At 40.4% G+C, this 24,890-nt stretch overlaps 1 protein-coding gene across 2 annotated transcripts in view; it reads right to left on the bottom strand.

The window, feature by feature from the left end:
* exoc6 (exocyst complex component 6) overlaps positions 1–22,253 on the bottom strand; it is a 69,269-nt gene extending 47,016 nt beyond the window's left edge. The window contains exons 1-2 of one of the 2 annotated variants that reach the window (XM_082545356.1): positions 22,068–22,253; positions 1,057–1,228 (exon numbers count right to left, since the gene is read on the bottom strand). In XM_082545356.1, coding sequence (XP_082401482.1) covers positions 1,057–1,228; positions 22,068–22,213 — 318 coding nt within the window. In that variant the 5' untranslated portion in view covers positions 22,214–22,253. The remainder of the gene's footprint in view (positions 1–1,056; positions 1,229–22,067) is intronic. The other variant, XM_082545357.1, reaches the window with a different exon arrangement.
* Positions 22,254–24,890: the final 2,637 nt, after the last annotated feature.

Here is a 24,890-nt window from a genome sequence, read left to right on the forward strand (position 1 = left end):
CCTACTACATGTAGCAATCTACAGCCATTCCTTATATGCAGTGTGTGATATTTGGCAGCAAAGAAACAGGTGAAAAATAGAGACATTGACAGTTACAGCCAACAAGGAGGATGGCTTTTGGAACAGAGCTTGGGTCTCCTGGGCCAGAAACACCTGGTAAACCTAAGAGTGAGACGAAAGTTTAGAGGTAAGCCGTCCCAAAGACGGACTTCAACTTACCTGCCTGGGACTGCAGCCTCAGTGAGCTCAGCATGTTATTTGCAGTGTGCTGCAGCTCCCAGCTTTTACACATAAAGCAATACAGGGACTACTGTTCCCAGCTGCAGTCCAAGATAGTGCCTTTCAAGTCTGACTATCAGTGGGATGAGCCTGCAGGTAGCAAAAACATAAAAGGGCTAGGCCAGAGCTGGCTGTTTATCAAAACCGAAACTTTAAAATTGAAAAACTTGATTAGACCAGAGCTCTCCAACCTTTTTGCGCCACGGACCAGTTTATGTCCGACAATATTTCCACAGGCCGGCCTTTAAGGTGTCGCAGATAAATACAACAAAATAAAACCAGGACTGGTACCAAAAAAAAAAAAGATTTATTCATAACACACAGGAAAAGACCCAGAGAAACAGAGTTAACGATAAAAACGATAAAAATAATCATAGAACCGATAAAAACCCTGAAAACCATAAATTTCACACCAGAGCCTCAACTTTCGCATGTGACAATAAATAACTCCGAACCAAACCATCACGTTGGTCAGAATTTTCTAAATGAAATCCAAGAAAGAACTGGGAACGTTAGCCTGGATCTGAAGTCACAGACTGTGCTGAGGCATTTGTGATCACAGCTTCACTGAATCCAGTAGGAAGGTTTATGATTCAGATCATTGAGCACTGTCAGATTACCAATAATCCCAAAAAAACCTGCTGTAATTTTCTCTTCTTCACAATGCAGGAGTTCACACACCCACTGTTAAATTAAAAAGCCAATGTATAATAAAAGCGAACTCTCTTACTATCACCTCTAGGTGTCGCTAGTTATGTTTAATGTAATCTCTCTTACCATCAGTTTTTCTGCATCAGCACGGACTTTGAGGAGCTCTGTGATGGCATCCACAAACCCTTGGTGGTGAAAATTGCACATCTTTTCAATCTCACGGTCATGATTCCTGATCCTGGCATCAAGCTTTTCCATGAAGCGCTTGTGGGCATTGGGTTGGTCATCATAAATAGACCTGAAAGAGGAGTAGATGGGTAACAGTTTAACAAACAGCAGAAGAAAGAGGATAAAACATGAACAGAAAAATGAAAAAACAAACAACCCTTTCTTATGTGTGTGCCAGTTTAGCTCAGTGGGTGAGCAGGCGACCACATGGCTGAAACGCAGCGGTGCGAGTCTGATCAGTGGCCCTGTGCTGCATGTGCTCAAACCCCGGTCTCTCTCCACTAACCAATAAATGCAAACTTTTCACGGTTTTAATTGAAAATTTGTACTCGTTCACTGACAAAACTCACATAAAATGATAAAACCTGCACAGCCTTCTCAGGTCAACAGAGCCGCTCATCTTTCAGCTTCTGTCTTTTTGTTCAAACGTGAGCTGAAATTACAAACAATGTTGGATTTTTACACACTGGTCATCTTGACCATATCTACATAAATAGGTGCACTGATTTGCTGCTATTCCATTTTTATTTATATCCTTAGAAGTATATATTTGTATATTATTGGAATTTAAATTCCCATCTTATCAGTCAGATGTACCAAGAGACACCTAAAGCAGAGTGTTAGTACTGTATCAAAGCTGATACAGATTAGATTCCTTCATCCTTCATGAAACATTAGGAGCCTCCCTGTAAATGCTGGCTCTGGACAAGGGCTGTGCGGTATGTCCAGAATCTCATATCCCGATATAAGACATCTATCGTCCGATAACGATATAAATCACAAAAATGTAACATTTTCTGTAAAGTCTGTGAATCTCGGGCAGCTCGACTTGTGTGAAGTGTTTCCAGCTGGGCGTCGTGTAGCTGGAGTCGAGTGTTTTAACCGACGCATGAAACGATACAGTTTTAGACATAAGTTGTAACGGCGCCGTTTTCTTTGTATTTATTACACGGCGTGCTGCGGGGAGAAGCCTGTTCTAACGTTTGAGTCTAAGGGTTATTTTTTAGCACCTGGCTTCTCTTATTTACTTCTCATCGGTAGACTAAAACACAGTGGGACCAAAAACAACAGAGTGGGAGCTCAAGGTAACAATCCAAAGAAAGCACAAAGAGCTGGAGTAACAATACTGCAACAGGTGTAGAACTTTCCATTTCAGAACATACAGAATATTTCACATTTGTTTTAACGGGCAGTCAGCTTTCCTTTAATGAAATAAACGTTTCCTCATTGGTTCTTGCACTGATCAGTTTTTGTTACTGTACATGGTGAATGTAAACATGTCATACATACTTTTCTATGACATGTTTTGACAAATAAACTGAATTATTTCAGCCTTTGTATGAAAATCTAGCATGAGCACAACTGCATCATTTGTAAAAATAATTACGAGGAAGAGATCAGGAACATAACAAGGCAACTACAAAGTATTGTATGTTTCTGATCTTTCCTGAACCAGGAGTGATAATAGCCATGCAGAATGCTTCTACAAACACTTGTGAGAGAAATGTGGGGCACTCTCCGGAGCTCAGTGAAGTCGACAGGATGCCACATGTGCAACAAGTACAGCTGTGAAATTTCCTCACTAAATATTCCACAGTCAACTGTTAGAGGTATTATAATGAAGTGGAAGCAAATAGAAATGACAGCAACTCAGCCACAAAGTGGTAGGCCACGTGAAATCACAAAGGGAGGTGCATAGTGCAGAGAGGTCGATCGCTACAGACCTCTAAACTTCACTTGGTGGAGAGTTTCATGGCCGAGCAGCTACATCCCAGCCTACAATACTGGCATAACCTTCCATTTAATGGAATTACTACGCCATCTAGTGACACTGAAGAGGAATAGCATGAGTATTGTTGTGAACCTACCAGTGACTCACTCAAGTCACAACAACAGTCACCTCAAGGTGCTTTATATTGTAAGGTAGACCGTACAATAATACATACAGAGAAAAACCCAACAATCATATGACCCCCTATGAGCAGCACTTTGGTGACAGTGGGAAGGAAAAACTCCCTTTTAACAGGAAGAAACCTCCAGCAGAACCAGGCTCAGGGAGGGGCGGGGCCATCTGCTGTGACCATTTGGGGTGAGAGAAGGAAGACAGGATAAAGACATGCTGTGGAAGAGACAGAGATTAAATGCAGAGAGGTGTATACACACATACTGAGTGGAAATCCGAATTACTCCATGAATTGCGAATCACCAAGACCTCAAATAATAATTGTTCTGCAAAACTACTGTCAACCTGCAGCAACATGAACTGCCATTGTTTAGAAAACCACACACCTGTGTATAAAGGCTCCCACAGTTTACACTGCACGCCAAGACAAACACCAGTCCATGAAGTGCTGAGAAAGAATCTGTGTAGATAACAAACTGCAGTGAGGCAAAGATGAGAAGAGTCTCATGGAAGCCTTAAATAATGTGACAGGAAGTTACTCCAGCTCATTCTGCCAAAAACATTTTCTCACAGTTGTAGGGTTTATTATCTTTGACACATACAGTTCTTAGCTTTTAGATTTTTCCATATTTCCAATAAAAACAAGGAATACTTTGAACCTGTTTTTAATTGAATTTCCCTGGTAAATACTTCTATGCACATATGTATACTGAATCCACATTTTTGCACAGATTTGGCCTTGTAAAGATAAGATTAGTTAAGATAACCTTTATTAGTCCCAGGCTAATAGGCTGCCGACCTTTGCCAGCGCACGTGGTACTAAGCTTTTGATCAGCTGTAAAACAGCCTGTTTCAGTGTAAGCACTGTTTTCAGTAAACTGCATGCTCAAAAAGTGTTTTGTCTCACTCCCATTTCTTCTTGTTGCATGTTGAAGCTCAATCAAAAAGATCAAAATGTGATTTTTGACATTTCTTAAGTGATCTTAAACTTTTGATTGGGACTGTATGAAAGGAAAGGTGCGTAAAGCATTGTGAGGGCTCAGGTATAAAAGAACCAGTCCAGTCCAACAAGGCTATCTGACAGGACATTATATTAGTACATGTTGTGGTAAAAATTAAATAATGATCCTTAAACCCTACTGCTCAAAGTACTGCTTGCACAAAAACACCTTGATATAATGCAATATTATTTTGAAGCCACCTCACCCGGGTCTACGTTGCCTTGAGAAGTAACTGTAACAGTATTTAAACATCTGTCAAAAACTTCCCATCAGCAAATCAATCAAATATCTCTGATGGATAAAAAACAGCATTTAGCCTTTCATCCGTGACTTGTCTCCGCTGGGCTTATTTGTAAGTGTGATAAACATGTATTTAAATTAAGCTTGAAATTTATGGCATTGCAACATCGGCCATGAAGCAAAGCTGCAGCTGTGCCAAAAAAAGCAACGCAACAACGAAAATTATCTTCAGCAAAAGCAAACTGCAGTCAGATACTGATCTGGACACAGACATCCATCATTTTAAATGAAACTTGATCCATTTCATCCAAGGATTTGAATTTGATAATTGCAGCAACTGTCACAGATTCACATTTAGGTGCTTTTCTTATGAAGACCTGAGCTGTTTATCTGCTTTCCACAGAGCCAGGATAACAACAGTCTGATGGCTTTTTGCTATATTAAGTGCTACAGTTTCTTAAAAAACCATTTAGAAATTTTAATCAACAACTTTCAGTCTAATTTAATCCAAGGGATCGTGTAGGGTTTGTATCCAGCTGTCTCACTATAATGAGACTCATGCAAGTAACAGTTTGCTTCATTTTATTTATTTATTTCATTTATGTGGAGGAATACACACGAATTATTTTGCCAGTGACACAGGAGTGGGAACTTTGTGCCTTTGAGATATGCTGCTCCCCACAATACAGTGGGGCAAAAAAGTATTTAGTCAGCCACCGATTGTGCAAGTTCCCCCACTTCAAATGATGACAGAGGTCAGTAATTTGCACCAGAGGTACACTTCAACTGTGAGAGACAGAATGTGAAAAAAAATCCATGAATCCACATGGTAGGATTTGTAAAGAATTTATTCGTAAATCAGGGTGGAAAATAAGTATTTGGTCAATAACAAAAATACAACTCAATACTTTGTAACATAACCTTTGTTGGCAATAACAGAGGTCAAACGTTTACTATAGGTCTTTACCAGGTTTGCACACACAGTAGCTGGTATTTTGGCCCATTCCTCCATGCAGATCTTCTCGAGAGCAGTGATGTTTTGGGGCTGTCGCCGAGCAACACGGACTTTCAACTCCCGCCACAGATTTTCTATGGGGTTGAGGTCTGGAGACTGGCTAGGCCACTCCAGGACTTTCAAATGCTTCTTACGGAGCCACTCCTTTGTTGCCCGGGCGGTGTGTTTTGGATCATTGTCATGTTGGAAGACCCAGCCTGGTTTCATCTTCAAAGTTCTCACTGATGGAAGGAGGTTTTGGCTCAAAATCTCACGATACATGGCCCCATTCATTCTGTCCTTAACACGGATCAGTCGTCCTGTCCCCTTGGCAGAAAAACAGCCCCATAGCATGATGTTTCCACCCCCATGCTTCACAGTAGGTATGGTGTTCTTGGGATGCAACTCAGTATTCTTCTTCCTCCAAACACGACGAGTTGAGTTTATACCAAAAAGTTCTACTTTGGTTTCATCTGACCACATGACATTCTCCCAATCCTCTGCTGTATCATCCATGTGCTCTCTGGCAAACTTCAGACGGGCCTGGACATGCACTGGCTTCAGCAGCGGAACACGTCTGGCACTGCGGGATTTGATTCCCTGCCGTTGTAGTGTGTTACTGATGGTGACCTTTGTTACTTTGGTCCCAGCTCTCTGCAGGTCATTCACCAGGTCCCCCCGTGTGGTTCTGGGATCTTTGCTCACCGTTCTCATGATCATTTTGACCCCACGGGATGAGATCTTGCGTGGAGCCCCAGATCGAGGGAGATTATCAGTGGTCTTGTATGTCTTCCATTTTCTGATGATTGCTCCCACAGTTGATTTTTTCACACCAAGCTGCTTGCCTATTGTAGATCCACTCTTCCCAGTCTGGTGCAGGTCTACAATACTTTTCCTGGTGTCCTTCGAAAGCTCTTTGGTCTTGGCCATGGCGGAGTTTGGAGTCTGACTGTTTGAGGCTGTGGACAGGTGTCTTTTATACAGATGATGAGTTCAAACAGGTGCCATTCATACAGGTAACGAGTGGGGGACAGAAAAGCTTCTTACAGAAGACGTTACAGGTCTGTGAGAGCCAGAGATTTTCCTTGTTTGAGGTGACCAAATACTTATTTTCCACCCTGATTTACGAATAAATTCTTTACAAATCCTACCATGTGGATTCATGGATTTTTTTTTCACATTCTGTCTCTCACAGTTGAAGTGTACCTCTGGTGCAAATTACTGACCTCTGTCATCATTTTAAGTGGGGGAACTTGCACAATCGGTGGCTGACTAAATACTTTTTTGCCCCACTGTATATCACCATCTGCCATGGAACAGTGGAGAAAGATCAGCCAACTGACATGTGACAGTTTACGGCTGCCGCGATTACATCGACTATCAAAATCGCCTAAACCAGTTTAATAGTCGACCCGTTGTCTGAAGCTTTGCAAAATCCTGAACAACACAGGAATAAGTAGTAGCACTTAAGTGTATAATAACAGACTGAAACAGAAGATTCAAGTCAATTTAATTTACACAGCGCCACATCACAACAGCAGTCACCTCAAGGTGCTTTATATTGATAGACCCTACAATAATACATACAGAGAAAACCCAACAATCATATGGACCCCATATGAGCAAGGTGACACCATATCCCAGAATTCATAGCACGGCACAGCCAATTCCAGTTTCCAACAATGGCGGCAGCTACTTAGTTTTAATATTACTCTTTCTGGGTCACAAAATAAACTTTTAATATATTTTCAGGCGAGAATGTAGCTGTGCAAACTTCAAATATCTGCTCGGTTTATCAAGACATCACACATTTGCAAAATATGTTACCCACCAGCTCAATAGGTGACCGTCCTGTTATATGTTAGATAGCAAGGAGCAGACGGCGGAGTTCATCAAACTCCACCGAGACGATCTCCAAATTTCATTAAAACTTTAATAAACTATCATCTTGTCTTTATTTTTAGTTGGCACACACCTGAAACACTTCCAGCTGTAAGCTAATGATAGTTATATAAGAGCAGATGCTGCTGGTGCAATAAGCTGTACGTTTTACATCCGATGGATCTGATTAGTCGACTAATCGCAAAAATAATCGGTGACTAGTCAACTATGAAAATAATCGTCTGTGGCAGCCCTGATGGACAACCATCACAATTTTGCTCGGAGGAATCTCAAACGTTTCTACAGTCTGCTCATCTGATGTTAGTGCTACGCTGTTCTTCATTAGTACGATGAGATTAACACATCCTGTTTGTTCTTTGGTTTTTAAATGAGACTTTATCCTGGACAAACTCATGGGCTGTTTTTGTATTTGGCCAGTAACCATTTTCTTTTTTGTGATCAACATTTTATTGATTTAAAACGGGGTTGGGGGGGGGGTACAGACATATACAGCACAACTGTAAACTGCAGTAGCAAAGCAAACATTAGCAAACAAGGCATAGGGACACCAGTAACCATTTTCCAGTGTGGTGGATAAGTTCTAGGGGTGGGGGAAAAATCGATACTATGTAGTATCGTGATATTTTGCTTGCTAATAATGTATCGATACAGCGACAGCAGAAATCGATATTTTGTTACAGAAAAGGTTTTCGTGCTCTGACTTCAGAGCATGTTGATCCTTTTTCTGAGCAAGAATCCTGACACTGTCCAAATGTGTTTAACTTGTTTTTTTGGCAGCAATAAACATGACAGTTTACTTATTTTAATTTAAGACATGTTTTATTTTAATTAAGTTTAAAACTTTTTTATTTAACGTAAAATTATATTTTGTTTTAATTTACTTTCAAATTCTTCAGTTGCTGAATGGGCTGCATAGTTTTCATAAATTGCATAGTTCAGAATAGCTGTAATTGTACCAGATGTACCTGATGCATTCAGTTAAGTTGGACTAGACTGTAATACAAACCGTTCAGTTTGTCAACAATAAAACTGAAATGAGAGAAAGACTGAGTGTGAGATTTTGATATTAGATAAAATGAATATTGATAAAGTTTAACTTTATGTTCAGAATCTGAATATTGCAATATATTTTTAAAAAATCGCAATAATATCGTATCGTGCGTTAAGTATTGTGATAATATCGTATCGCGAGTTGTATGGTGATTCAGAATCAGAATCAGAATCAGAATCAGAAAGGGGTTTATTGCCAAATGTTGAGCAGGTTTACAACATTAGGAAATTGCTGCGGTGCTTCAGTGCAAACATAGTGTCATAAATAGCACTTAAATAGACATGAAAAAATAAAAGTAGGGATAAGAATTCAAAGTGCTACGTGGAAAGATATGTGCATGAGATATACATGAGATATATACATGAGAATAAGAATTAAGAGTGCTACGTTGAAAGATATATACATGAGTGCAGGTGGTGATCAGTGCCAAACATGGAATGATGCAGTGACACAGCGTAGGGTCATGTGTTAGTGGCGGGGACAGTCATGTGGTTATTGTTCATGTGTCCAACAGCAGAGGGGAAGAAACTGTTCTTATGGCGAGAGGTTCTGGTGCGAATGGACCGGAGCCTCCTGCCTGAGGGGAGCAGGTCAAACAGACTGTGTCCAGGGTGAGAAGGGTCAGCTGAGATCCGAGCTGCACGCCGCAGTGTCCTGGAGGTGTACAGGTCCTGCAGAGATGGGAGTCTGCAGCCAATCACCTTCTCAGCAGAGCGCACAACACGCTGCAGTCTCTGTTTGTCCCTGATAGTGGCTCCAGCGTACCACACGGTGATGGAGGAGGTGAGGATGGACTCGATGATTGCAGTGTAGAACTGCATCATCGTCCGTGCTGGCAGGTTGAATTTCTTCAGCTGCCTCAGGAAGTACATCCTCTGCTGGGCTTTCTTGATGACGGAGGTGATGGTGGGCTCCCACTTCAGGTCCTGGGTGATGGTGGTACCCAGGAAGCGGAATGAGTCCACAGAGGTGATGGGGGTGTCAGTCAGGATGATGGGGGGGAGTGGAGCTGTGTGCTTCCTGAAGTCCACAATAATCTCCCCTGTCTTCTGGGCATTCAGCACCAGGTTGTTGTGGCTGCACCAGGACACCAGACGTTCAACCTCCCTCCTGTAGGCAGACTCATCCCCGTCCGAGATGAGCCCAATAACGGTGGTGTCATCTGCAAACTTGATTAGCTTGACAGACTGGTGGGTGGAGGTGCAGCAGTTGGTGTACAGGGAGAAGAGCAGAGGAGAAAGAACACAGCCCTGAGGGGAGCCGGTGCTGATGGTCCGGGAGTCCGAGACATTCTTTCCCAGCCTCACATGCTGCTTCCTGTCCGTCAGGAAGTCAGTGATCCACCGGCAGATGGGATCAGGCACATTCATCTGGGAAAGCTTGTCTCGGAGATGGTCTGGAAGGATGGTGTTGAAGGCAGAGCTGAAGTCCACAAACAGGATCCTGGCGTAGGTTCCTGGGGAGTCCAGATGCTGCAGGATGAAGTGTAGGGCCATGTTGATGGCGTCGTCTACAGACCTGTTGGCTCTGTATGCAAACTGCAGGGGGTCCAGGAGGGGGGCCGTGAGGGTCCTGAGATGGGAGAGAACTAGGCGCTCAAAAGACTTCATGACCACAGATGTCAGAGCCACGGGTCTGTAGTCATTTAGTCCAGTGATCCTAGGTTTCTTGGGGACAGGGATTATGGTGGAGGACTTGAAGCAGGCAGGCACATGACATGCCTGCAGTGAGGAGTTGAAAATGCCAGAAAACACTGGGGCCAGCTCGTTTGCACAGTGTCTGAGGGTGGCAGGAGACACGCCGTCTGGGCCGGGAGCTTTCCGAGCATTCAGGTTCTTAAACTGCTTCCTCACATCTGCTTCATGAATATGAAGAGTTGTGGTGGGAGGAGGTGGTGTGAAATCCTCTTTTGTGTGGGGTGAGGAGGGGGGTGTTGTAGGTGAACGGTTTGAAGGTGGTGATGGCTCTATGGAGGGGGGAGAGGTGGGGGAATGAGTGTCCAAAGTGTCTCTATTGTTGGGGCCGTTGGAGGTGTGAAGGCTGCCTGATGGCTCGTCAAAACGGCAGTAGAAGTCGTTAAGGGTGTTGGCCAAGAGCCAAAGATTTATGTGCGGGTGCTTTTCTTGTGCAGACTTGAGCAGTTAAGCAAAGTGAGAGAGTATCAGCATCTAAATTATTTTATGTGGAACACAGCAGGCTAGTGCTGATACACAGGCATGGAAATCAACTGAAACACAGGTGCACAGGGCTGCTTTACATACACCCACACACAGAAAAATCCCTTTTAACTGAAAACCTAATAGGTCAGAGAATCATTTTTTTATGTATTAAAAGAAAACTATTGAGAATATGCACTGTTGATAAACTGTCTGCTATTTAATTTAAAAAGTCACATGAATGTAAAAATGTAGATATTTTTAAATAGAGTCACTCTCTAAACAGATTTATTAGTTTAGTCATGCAATATGGCTTATGTTTATTGTTTTATTTTTACTGCACAGTCTTCAATAAAATATATGCAAAATATTTTGGTTTGATGTCATTATTGTTACTAATATTCTTTAGGGCTGCAGCTGTTGGTAATTTAATTAAACGATTAAACTATAGGTTATTTCGTTAATTAATCAAGTAATTGGATAAGAAAAATGTTGGTCTTATTAATGAGAAATAATAGATATTGAAAAGAGAAAGAGTCTTTCAAAATGCTCATTGGTTTCCATTTTAGAAACTGCAATCTTTGGAGTTTCATTTTTAGTTTCAGGTTTCATTTGTCAAAAACAAAAACACCAAACCTTTTCTATTACGGGGCAAATTAAATGTTATTCTTAAAGAAAACTTTTTCTTATAAAACGCATAAAACATAAATCTGTACTCTGAGTTTTTGTACACGTTTCAGTCACACAGTCCAGCGGCTCACAGTTTGGTAACCTATGTGCATTTTTATTGGCTTGTGATTTTTCACTGTGTGAAACGATAGAGCAGCTACAAAGTTTGCTTTTCTTCACATCAGACTTTTTTGATCAGGTGCTTTGATGGAGGATTCCTGCTCACATTTTCCCAGTAAATGTTTTAATGGGGATCAAAGGAACAGCGCTGCTGCTTTAGATGCTAGAAGCCTTATTCAAACAAAGCTCACCTTCTCAGTAACGGCTCCGCCCCTTTTATCTTTGCATTGCGTAAAGAGACGCTTGCAAAAAAAATTTATACTTCACACAATTTCATTGAGACAGTATTTATATTATTTCACTTTCAATCTGAAAAATGTTATGAAAACATTGACATAAATATGGTCTGGTGCACACCATGCTTCCCTTTAGACTCACCTCTCTTCCTTCCATGTAAAATAGGACGGCTGCTGTCAGCCTTTAGCAAGCTCGATAATCTAAGCTGTCTTTAATATCTCTATATTTACACGATGTCTGTGAAGGTCATCGTAGTCTAAGGAGCTTGGAAAGAAGAGCGTCTGGGCGATGTTCTTTCAATTTTGCCATTTCTCCTCAACAGCTGTCCATAGTGGACCTCATCACAGCCACAGAAACAGCCATACGGACTGATAAAATATCACAAACAGAAGCAGAGCAAATCAGGATGAAAGTTTCAGCCACCCTCTCCAGTCCCTCCGTCTAACCTCACAGTACAAGAAAAAGAAGGTCGTCGCTTCCTGAGCAAAGACCACAACATCACACGCACACACACACAACAGGTTACCACACAAAGATTACTACACTCCTCAGTGACTCCTACGAAGCCTTAAAGCGAGACCCCACAAGCAGCTACAAAAAGAAAGTTATCACTTAGACCTTGAAAAGGACAAAATCATTGACCATCCGACATATTTCAAAACACTCTTGTACTTCTCACTGTCCCTTCTGATTTTCTTTTCCTGCATCGTTCTTTCTCCCTTTCCTGTCCCTCAGTCATGTCTGTCCCGTCTGTAACAACTGAAAATAAAATAAATAATAACAACAAAGGTCGATCAAATGGACCAATACAGCAAAGCTGTGATGATCCATTTGGCAAAGTAAATCCATCGGGTCTCCTTGTTGGTCTTCAGACAACAATTCTGACGGCTAAAGAACCAAATGGGACAGGAAAAAAAAAACAAAACTCTTGTACACATTTAAGGCTTTTCATCATCTCTCCCCTCCATATCTCTCTGATGTGGTTCAGATCACCACCCCATCCCGGTGTCTCTCCCCGTCTTGCCACCATGGGGAGCAGGGCTTTCAGCTGCTCCTCCACTCTGGAATTCCCTTCCTCCTGATTTAAGAAATATCGCTTCCTTGTCTCTCTTTAAGTCCCAACTCAGAACTCACTTGTTCAAAACAGCTTATCACACATAAACTCTCCACTCTGCCATTTTTAAATGTGTTTTATGTCTTATGCTTTTATGATTGTGTAAACTGCTGGCTTCATGTTGCTTTTATTGTTCTGCTGAGTGCAGTGTCCTTGAGTGTTCTGAAAGGAGCTTTCAAATAAAATGTATTATTATTATTATTATTATATCATTGTCTATACCCAGGGGATGCCATACGCTGTATTTACAGACTTCCTGAGATCCATAAAGGTGTCCCACTCAGACCCATTGTCAGCAGCATAAACTCAGCCACCAAACACCTTGCTGGCATCCTAGCCACCCTGGTGGGGAACACCACATCGAATCAAGAACTCCACCGACTTCACCAACTTCACCAGTGTTGAGATCCCTTCCTACTCACATTCCCCCCACTGTCCCTCTGGGGGGAAACTCCCACAGGGCTTAAATCTGGGACTCTCCACCATTTGACCCTGGAACTGAAGAAGCTTCTTGGATGAGAGTCTTCGAACAACTTCAAGTCCAGACGCTTTTCTTTCCAAGCTCCTTAGATATCTACATGATGTTTATGCTTGAAAAGCAGTAGCAAGTTAACGCGTTAGCTCGTTAGCACCATGCAGCCCTCACACGGGGCGATCCGTGTTAACTCGCTAACGGGGATTTGCCACGTTAATGCGGTTATGGCGTTAACGTCGTATTAACGAGCACTCGTTTTTTTTACATCAGAGTTTGTTGATCAAGTGCTTTGATGAACGACTGCTGCTAGCTTTTTCCCAGTCAAGGCTTTAATGCTGGTTACTGGGACAGTGCTGCTGCTTTGGACACTAGGAAAAAAACCTGTTTTCTATCACTCAACCTGAGCTTATCTTCTCACTAACGGCACCACCTCTTTGCTCTTCGCAGTGTGACTCCAGTTCCACGGGCATCGTGGGCTTAATGTTGTATGTATTCCTGACAACTCATTTCTTAATTGACTAAATGGGGAAAAACTATTTAGATTAACAGACTAGTTTAAAGGTAACAGACACTTAAATTTGGGGCACGTTTCTCCAAAACTGCCTGAACGACTGCATTTCAAACTTTAAAAGTTGCAAAGGTCTGTTTTGAATCACAGATGTGGGTGAAACGTTACAGCTAAACGAAACATGCTTTGAGAATTTTTTATTATCGAATTACTCGATGAATCATTGCAGCCCTACACACACACACACACACACACACACACATATATTTTTTGTTGTTGTTTTTTAAACTTTTACTTTGCGTATGCAAACAATCTTTTATCTGCTATGTTTGTTTTTGTGCTTGTTTTTTGTTTTTCGAGAGCAAATTTTGGTTTTGGCAGAACTCTTGGCATAACGGGTTATATAAACACCCGCACATGATTGTGTCAAATACATGCAGCTTCTTGACAATAACAGAACTGATAAAGGATTTAAATAAGTCAGAATTTCAGGTGAAGGGTGGGCACAGTGAAAGCGAACGCATATCAAAATATTCAAATTTAAACCGTCTTCCCATTTTTATGTGTGGCATTAGATTACAATAACGGTTCATGTGGCAAACACAACACTCATGACTGTCATAATGTAACGAACTGAGAAAATCCTTCACACACTATGAAATGTTAATGTGTTAATGTTAGTGTGACACTGTTTTTTACATCCCTCGAACAGCACGCTTGTTCAAGTCTAAGAAACAACTAAAGATATCATTTAACTCCATAATTTAACACTGTAGATCAAAATAAAAGGAATTTCATTTCCTTTAGCTCTGATCATAACAAACGAATCGAAGGAGTAGACATTTTTTAATAAATATGGCTAAAAATCAGCACAAAGAACACATGACAGGAAACATCAGCACGTCTACTACAGCAAACAGGTATCTGTAGACATGGAGCCTGTAGTGCCACAAGCCTGACTCACCTGCAGAAAATCAGAGTTGTCATAGTTTTGCATTTTCAAACAAGTTTTTATATTTATTTCAGTTTCAGTTCAAGAGTGATTTTTCTTTTTAGTTTTTAAAACTAAACATTTTCATAGTTTCAGTGTTAGTTTGAGTCTTTTTAATTATTAATGTGTGAAGGGCTTATGTCAGAGGCAAGACTTTTACAGATATTAAAATTAAAAACATTTTGTAGACACCCAAAGTATCAAGAAGTATGTCCAATAACCCTTCAACAGTAAAGTTGCACTTTTTGTTTTAGCAAACTAAACAATAAAACCAAGCATATTACCTCAATATTTGTATTTTATTTATTTTAGTTTATTCAAGTTTATAACATTTCTCAGTCAGTTTTTTTTTTTCAAAATGTTTGGCTTTCATTACAGTTAACATTTTTTAACTATATTTTTAGTGTAGTTTTAGTTAACTATAACAACCTTAGTGGAAAGCAAGCTTTAGCTGCTTGTCTGGGGTCAACTGGTGGTTAGTAATGCGTAACTCAGTATGAGTTACAATAAACACCAGACAAACTACTTAACGAGGACATGAAACACTACACGTATCGAAGCTAACGCACATCATGGAAAACTGACAGTTTATGAAGCTGGATTTCAGAAATAAATTTGGACTTTTATTGAAGTGATTGTCATAATTGCAGAACAACGTGCATCATTGCTAATGCAGGGCACAAAGCTGCACACCTTTCAGCCACGATTTATTTATTTTTCTGATGTTAATTTTTTTTAGTTTTTCTTCTTCTTTGTTGTCAGTTTGGAGTAAAATGTTCAATGTTCATGATGCTCGATTTGAGGCGCCAGCATGATTAACGACTGAAGAATGTGATCAGTGGCTTTAAATGCTGCTGTTTGGAGAGTCTTTGACATTTTTAATGAAACAGTTCTAGTGTTTGAATTCACATCTGAGTGTTTCTTAGTTTTAGACTAGTCGGTTGGTCTAAATTGTTTTTAGGAACATTCCTAATTAGAGCAGGGCGATATGGCCAAAAATATTTATCACGATATATATTTGAAAATTTGCGATAACGATATAACCGACGATATAATTGATGCGAGACAAAATACAACTCCACAACATTACTAGCGCAAAAAGACAACCTTCCATTTATTTTCACTTAAACAAGAAGCTGGTTTTTATGTACATTAAAGCTTTATAAAAATGTAACAGTGCAAATGCAAATTCCTTGCTGAAAGTTTAACCAAAAGGCATTTCCAGTAGAAATGGGCTGACATATCCTGAGCATAACCATGTATAATATCCACTGAAGTTAAAAAGAGATGCTTTGCAACATTAAACTGCAGTGTGCAGTACGTATTTTTTGGACCATAAGGTGCACGGGATTATAAGGCACATTAAGCGAAACAAAGCAGTCAGATAAATCAAACTTTATTAAACTCCTTCTTCTTGCTTCCTCCACTTCTGTACCATTGATTCATTAATGTTGAATTCTCTGGCAGCTGCTCTATTCCCATGTTGCTGCAGTATATTAATGACTAACCTCGTATTGTGGATGGATTATCTCAGTTGTTCTCCTGACTGAAGTTTGGTCCGTTTACAGCATCCTGCCATGCGATTGCATTTGTCTCTAACCATGAAGAACCTTCACGTTAACTTTTATAAGTGGAAAAGTGTTAGTGTTCGTCCTCCAGCTTCACTGTTTATGTTATGCTAACATAGCTGTGTTGCTAGCGATCAGGTAGCACATCATTATATACCAGCTAGCCCAACTTCAGTAACCCTACAAACGTCACTGCTGTTTAGTTTCCTGTCTTCATTTATGTTGGAAGTGATAGCAGAGCTGTGCGTTTGAATTTTTTCAGAAATCTCTCAGTCAGAACATGCTATATCATGCTTAGGTAACTAGCGAAACTAGCGAGCTAACTTCCGCTAGCTTCCTGCTAACTTCTAACTCCGTTAAATGTAATAACTTTTGTTTTCATGGATGCCTGGAAGTTAAACTTCATAGTTACACCTGGTAAAGCAGCAATGCTGATCGTTTTATTAAAGATGAAAGAATTTAGACAGTTTTTAACTCTCAGTGATGCTGCAGTGTTGTTTGACCTGAAGATACGGAGTTTAGGACCCAGATTACTCCCAGATTTAAGAGCATCTTAGTCCGACAAATACGACAATAACAACGGCCGCTTGCATGTTCTGCAAAAAAATGTGCTTTGTCGTGTATCTGACGGACAAACACCAAACCAGTTCCACATCACTGAAGTTGCACCATTTTTACAAACCAATTCTGGTTCATCTGTTTCACTCAACAATCGGCCATGTGCATGAAAACAAAGGCACGGCGCATGCGCGTTTTACTCATATTCTATCGCGATATTTCATTTTCCTATCGTTGCCTAACATTATACCGGTATTACCGTGAACGGTATAATATGGCCCAGCCCTATTCCTAATACACTCTCACACATATACACACGACCATCTATGATTTGTCTGGAGTTAGGACACATGTAATGAGCTTCATATAACAAATACTTTTTTTAATCTGAGGCAAAGGTTGGTTACATTTTCTCTGAATTTGAATGTCTGGTTCACTCTTGACTTAATATACTAAAGTCCCCTCAGACATGACTTCTGTGGAGCGACAGACTGACCTGCAGTTGGAGTTACTTTGTTAAACAAATCAGCTGCTTCACCTAATCAAATTTAAATCCTCCGCCAGCTCAACTACCAAGGGTGAAGTCAAAGTTCGTATCTGGCACAAGACGGTAAAACCAGGGGCAGAAACATGAGACAAAACAACTACGCTGCCAGTTTATGAGTGTTGGAGTCAATGGAACACACCCTACGGTGTTGCAATGGGAGGACTGTCAGTTACACTGAAATTCTTGCTAAATAGTTTCTGGTCTGGTAATGTGCCAAACATTTATCACACTTATCAACACTTACAGTGAAAGAGAGCCTCTGATGCACGAATCTGATAAGACTACTACAGGAGAAGGACTCGTGCACTCATCTAAATTTGGCCTTTGACAAAAACAGCTCATAATATTACAAAAACAAAACTAATACTGAAGCTAACACAAACTAAACTTAAAAATACATGTAAAGCAATATGAGCAAACCAATTTCATACACTAACCTAAACTAAACTTAAATGAATAAAAATCGAAATTAACTAGATGTTGTAATATACCTCTGTGCTACTCATAGATTCAATTTTGATTCATAGATTCATTTACACAATTTTGTATTTGTGTGTGTGCGCCTGTGTTTGGGGGGCTTGCATTAGAACAATCCTTCAACAAAAGCACTTAATCCTGCTCTACAGGTTAACGCTGGATGGAACCGTTGATAGGCTTCTGCAGCTTTTGGCCGTGGGTCTGCGCAGAATGACAGACATTGCACAGACTCTGCTGTCACAAAATACGCAGTTACTGCAATACTTTTTCATCGCTTTGGATGACAGTTTGCAACAGAAACATCAGCAGTACAAAAGAACCAGCCAAAAGAAAATGGGGTGTCCATTCCTAAACAAGGGGCTTCCTCTGTAGCATCGACACTGTTATGAAAAATCTGATACGGATCAGAAAATTTAACTGTGCAAATTCAAATCAACTTTACAAAAATCACTGATTCCAGATACAAAGGACTCAGCTGCATTTATATTATGAGTGCAACAACAGATATGAAGACAAGCTAAACAGCACACTGATTGATGGACTGGTTCTTTTACAGCACTTTTCTAATTTATCTGCGCACTCAAAGTGCTTTATGCAACTTGCCTAAGATTCACACACGGAGAGCAACTTGGGGTTATTATCTTATATTATCTGCTCAAGGATATTTGACATAGACTGGATGGAACTGCTAACGTTCAGATTAGCAGATGACCTGCTCGACCACCTCAGCTACAGCAGCCCCAACTCATTGAACCAAGACTGGACACTTTGTGACCACCACAGAGAGACATCATAATAGCCAGAGGTTTGAATCATAAGAACTGCGTGACTGTCATCTGGTGTGTGTCACTACGTATGATGCAACATAACTGGTGTTTGGTACTAATATTAGTAGTTATTTGTTAGGGCTGTGCGTTATGACCAAAATCTCATATCCCGATATAAAACATTGATCGTCCCGACAACGATATAAATCACAAACATTTTACATTTTCTGTAAATTCTGTGAATCTCGGGCAGCTCGACTTGCATGAAGTGTTTTCAGCTGGGCGTCGTGTACCTGCAATCGAGTGTTACGTTAATTAAAACAGCCATAATTTTGTTTGTGAGTATCGATTACATGGCACGCTGCGGGAAAAAGCCTGTTCGAAGGTTTATTTTTTAACATCTGACGGCTCTTTTTAGCTTCTCGTCTGTAAACACACTGCATACAACTTCACGTGATTCAGTTTATTTTGAAAAATCTCAACAGGATCTTCAGCTTTATTATGAAAGGTTTATGTGGAAAATAAACAAGCGGACGGCGGAGCCACGCAATGGTTTTACCGACGTTGTTGCTAACGACAACGCATAAGAACAGTCGCTTCTGCGTCCATAGTGTGGTTATTTTAAATATAAGAGGAAGAGAGAAGTTAATTCCACAGTGACCGTCAAATCCTTGAAAAAATGTTGCCGTAAACAGTTTATTTTGTGACACCACAAAACAAACGACAGCGTAAAATGAAACGACAGACGTTTTCTTATCATCAGCCGATATATATCGTTATACTGAACAAACCTATTATTTGGTACTAGTTATTTTGTGTTTTTGTACTGCACTTTGGTCCAGGCTGCTGTTGTAATTAAATGTGCCATATAAATAAGTAAATGATAACTCCCATATTTATTTTCTTTAAGTGTTTATTAGCCTTATATAGTTGTAAGTGTTTTGATATTTTTATATTAAATATATGCTGTGAGCCTTATATTGCTATAGTTTCTATTTCATTGGCATTTGGCATCTTATGTTGGGCCTTTGGTCATTTTGTTATTGAAAAGTGTTTTAGATTTTATACACTCATGTTTTATATTTACATTGCTAGTCACCAAGTGCTTTTGATAATTTAACTGAAATGTAAAAAAGAAACAGTACTTTCCATGTTGTAATTATATAGACTATTCACTGAATTTACAAAAATGCACTATATTATGATATACAGTGGGTAAAATAAGTCTTGAACACGTCACCAATTTTCTAAGTAAATTATTTTGAAATGCTGCTTACTTGAAATTCTCACCAGATGTCACTGTGTATATCGTTATCGGGATAAGAACTGGCTTTTAACAGGATAAGAGATTTTGGTCAGGGACAAAGAAATCAGCCAAAAGATTATGGACCACCATATGCAAGAACAGGGTCCTTGTTTCTTCTAGTATGTTTACTGTGTTATCTACAAGAACGTCAAAAGAAATCTTGCATTATAGAATATTACTGATCAACAGAACCTGCAAGATTACACGAGAGGAAAGCAACCACAGCCATTTCTGGATCTAACATTTGTTTTTGGTGCGCACACACATAAGTTCATGCTTTTGAAGTTAACATGTATGTGAGGGAGCAGCTACACTGATCACTACTGAACTCATAAAAATGGATGGCAGGCATTTTTGGACGTTGGCTAGATTTTAATTTCAGGTTTAATTAAAGTATGATTTGCAGAGATGACAGTTTATTCTCTCAACTTTCATCCACCCATTCCATCCTGGAGCCTTTCCCAGCTGTCTTGGGGTGAGAGGCAGGGTACTCCCTGGTCAGACAACCAATCGCACTCACATTCACTCCCACATCCACACCTATGGGCAATTTAGTGTTTCCAGTTAACCTATCTCCACTCAACTTTCTATTACATCAATTGTTTTGGTGGATTAAAGAACGCTGTGTTAATGAGGACATTACTAAGAATGCAGGAGTCAAGCCATTTTACACAAACTAGACTAAACATGTTAGTAAAATTATTAAAAGTCATAAGAACCAAACAAATATGATAACTGTTTTAGCTGTTCCTGTGTGTCTGAAAGTGGGACATTACCTCCCCAGTGTCTATTTTGCATTCTTTGTATTTCACTTGCACAGTATGTATTATGGAGGGCGGCCAGTGCTGCCTTAATGGTTAGCATGTTTGCCCCCCTGCTTCACAAAAATGGTCTTGGATATTTGCAATCTCAAGCAGGACAACAGAATAATTATGGACATGACGCCCAACACTAAAGGAGACGTGCCCTCCCACCTAGGAGCAAATGCACTCCGAAACAAGTGAATCTATGCTAGCACAAAAGAAGAAGACCTTGTGAAGATGCTGAAGGAAACAGGTACAAATGTTTCATTGAAACAAATATGCCAACATAACCTGCATTCCTCAGCAAGGTCAGATTGTCTTTTTTATCTACAAAAAAAGACATAGTGAGGACATGTCTTTGCCTAAGTCCTCTGGTTTATCCTTAACGACTGTTGTACTGACTGGAACTACAAGGACGATGCTTTCAGGCTGGCACAGCTCCAATGGTGATTTATAAGACTGAACATGAGTGCCAAGTGGTAATGTTAATACTGGAGTAACTGACTCGCTGTTACCATCATGAAAAGAGAAGTCAGTCCACCACACAACACCCAGTGTTTATGACTCTGTCCACATAATAGTCCACACCCAGGAAAGGCCTATGCACTGCACCAGAGCTGCATTTGCACGTGTTATTATCCAGGAAATATTCACTAATATTAGCTATAAGAAAAATCCCGTTTTTAGCCCGACCCTTTCAATTAGTATTCTTATTATTAGTAAGCTCTACAGTAAGCAAAGCAAACCCCTATGATCACTGACAGCACGTCACTGTCATTTTACAACACCCGACCAAGCTGCCAAGAGATGAAGAAAAGACAGCGTCACCCTAGAGATAAGAGATGAAGACACGCGCTGAGAAAGCTAGATAGCATTGTTACCTGGAGGGTATACACTCATCACTCTCCCCAGGTATGAGAAACAACCACGGCCTACAGGCACGTCTACAGGACAGGTGTGACAGGTGGAAGCATTCAGCTAATGTTATTCACTGTGGCCTCGGAAGCTACTTTGGCATCTAATTGCCTAAAATAACCAGCGCGGTGTGTTGGGGAACGTCAGGCTGAGCAAACCGGCATCCTGTGTCACTACTGTCGCCCACATAACACAACACCACAGGGTCAGTGTTCTTATCCGCTCGTTGCATTCGTTTTATTTTAGCCAACAACTATCCAAAATCGTTACCTGTTAGCCGTTAGCTAACTCAAGCTGCACAACGACGTAAGGATGTGAAGTCCCACAGCCACACCCACAAATGATGTTGACATTTTTGACAGGTCACTAGTCATCCATCCTTACACATAACCTAAAAGATTACCTCACAGTCACTGCTGCTAACACGACAGCTAGCCCCATTCCTCATTTCAACACTATCTTGACTGTTGGCTAAAATAGCCAGCGCTAGCCTGCTACTGGGTAAGGCTAAGCTAGGTCTTAAACAAAAGGTGTGATCATGTAATACACAGTGAAAAACACAGGACCTATGTTGCTAAGGGCGTTTTTAGAAGCTATATATTCTTACCGAAGAGTCGGACCGACACAAGCTGTGTCGGTGCTTTCAATTTCCTGTAAAATCCGCTCGTGCTCCGTTATGCACTCCAGGGTTTCACTGTCCGCCATGATTGTTATGTGCATATTACGGCTATCACTGCAGCTACAGCGGAGCATAGGTCAGTGTGAGGTCCGGCCTGTGGGAGGCGCACTACGGTCGTGTTGACCCCGGTGATTGCGGCTTTGTTTCCGCATAGCCTGTGCCTGGTTCCTCAAACATTGTACCACATGGAAAACCACACGGGTTTTGACTGTTTATGATCTTATCATAAATACTGTATAGCGAGTGGTTTGCATGGTTAGCAGTAAAAAACAGGAAAATAATTTGTACTGTCATTCACACGGTACTTGTAATAATAAAGATGCCTGCTATCAAATGAGCTTTAGTGGCTTCTATTTGATTCATCTCAGTTCTGCTGTAGATACATTTTAAATAACAACATGCAGAGGAGGCTATTTACATCTTTATGGTTTGTTTGTTTTTTTTGTTAAATCAAGATACAATTCTGGTAAAGCCTGACAAGTGATACACACTGACGCTAATAATACTAAGCTTTTTTCACATTAAATGTCTGTAATTGAACTCACAGTTTAATCAAAGCAAACACAGTTTGCATGTGTCCGCTAGCTTCTAAGTGCGTTTTTTCCTGGTCTTGGTATTAAGATAAACCAGCGTTTTAAATGTTGTAATTTAGCTAAATCAGTCCACCTTCAGTTGTGTTCAGCAGATAAATCTTGGGTGTGTTTTGGAGTTTACCTTAAGGTGGTTCCAAGAGGTAAGTCCACAGATTCCAACTCTGCAAAAATATTCCCAAAAGCCTTCTTTTCTTCTTCTTTGCTTTCTGCTTGGCTTTGACGAGGCGGCTCAGGTAAAGCAGCATAGATCCTGTCACTAGCCATTCTCTCTTAGTGAAGTATGTCTTGAGTATGAAGACTAAAAATCTGTACGTGTAAGAGAGGATTTTTTTTTTTTTGTGTGTGTGTGTGTGTGTGTGTGTGTGTGTGTGTGTGTGTGTGTGTGTGTGTGTGTGTGTGTGTGTGTGTGTGTGTGTGTCGTGCAGGACACCTGCTGTGGTCAGCAGAAAAAAGGGTGCAACAGGAAAAAGAGACCTTGTGATTCACTGAACTTTGAAGCCAACAAAACTAATTTCAGCAGTTCTGTGTTAGTAGCTGTGGCTTTATTCACCTCTGAAAAGTAAAACCACAGCCATCAAGCTGCAGTTGATGTTGCAGATACAGGGCCTGATTTCTTAGTTATTTGTCACACATGAATACTGATCAAAGTGTAATATTATAAAGAGGAAATACAAAAATACAAAATGCAGTTTGATGATGATTTTATCTATTATGGAAAAGAATCTCTCCAAACCTCCCTGGCCTGATGTGACAACGTCATTTTGCCTAAACCTAACACAGAACTGTGATCACTGGAATTTATTATTATTTAATAATAATAATAATAGTATTAATAATATAATAACATCCATGAGGGGAAACCACTTGTTCAGTGACCTGTAAACCACAGAGCTCCCTTTTCTGTCAGTTTGTTCAGTCTGTTGTTGTCAGCAGACTAACAACTAACTGACAGAAAAACGTCTCCAGTATCTGCTGCGCATGTTAAAGAAAGATAGACTTCCAGTTCAGCCTGGCCTCAGAGTGCAGAGGTGGCAAAAGTACGTAAGGAGAAATACACAGACTTGATTCAACTTCTTTACTGAAGATTACATAAGATTAAAAAGATTAAAAATTATAACATGTCATCTGTAAATCTGCAGTTTATCAAGTGTCACGAGCAGTCATTACCTTTAATATAACCTCTCTTGTTCCTCTCATGTCTTTTCTTACATTTTTCTCCATCTATGATTGAAATTTGCTCTCTTTCGTTTCCCTCTCTGGAAATCCAACATCTGGACCGTTAGCAACACACTTTGTGACAAACTGTAGTAAATAAACCGTAGTAAATGAGCACAAAAACAATTGAACCTGCTTAGCTATACCATACCGTCACTGCCATTATATTATGCTGCTATTCTGTCATTATATTAATGCTGCTATCCCGTATATATCGTACTTACTATTGTTTGAGTACTTGCGATTATTTTATTGTACTTTTTATATTTTACATTTATATTTATTATTTATCTTGCACCAAGGGAGTGGCACTCCAATTTCGTTGTACTCTGTACAATGACAATAAAGGCTATTCTATTCTATTCTATTCTATTCTATTCTAAACTGCGCATGAACAGTTTGTGTTAGGGATGCACCGATACCGATACTGGTATCGGGTATCGGGCCGATACTGTAAAATGTGTGTGTACTCATACTCATAAAAGTTAACCGATACCATGAACCGATACTAACTTATTTCATTAATCAGAGGGTGGCTTGTCATTTCTGTTGTAGTTCTTTAGATTGGCCACTAGGGGGACATCCCGCGCTAAACAGGCACAGGTTAAGCGAGTGAGACTGGCGGCTTCAGATAAAAAAGAGAAACTGGAGGCTGCTGTAGCTAGGCTAAACAAAATGTCAGCAGTGTGGACCAGAACAGCCAACTTTAACTCAGGTTTTGGAAAAGCAATGAAAAATGTCAAGAGAAAATCCACGGGCAGTTAAAATAACAGGCTCTGACTCATTTTATCGCTCTGGATGACCAGCCAATGGACCAGCCGTGGAAAACATAGGATAGCACCGTCTTCTCAGCGTACTCGTACTCGAGCTGCGATATGAAATTCCCAACCGCCCATACATCAGGGAGATAATGGTGCCAAAACTTTCTGAAGAGGTAAAGACA

This window comes from Aulonocara stuartgranti (assembly GCF_965226115.1).
Source record: "Aulonocara stuartgranti genome assembly, chromosome: 8".
Lineage (NCBI taxonomy): Eukaryota > Metazoa > Chordata > Actinopteri > Cichliformes > Cichlidae > Aulonocara > Aulonocara stuartgranti.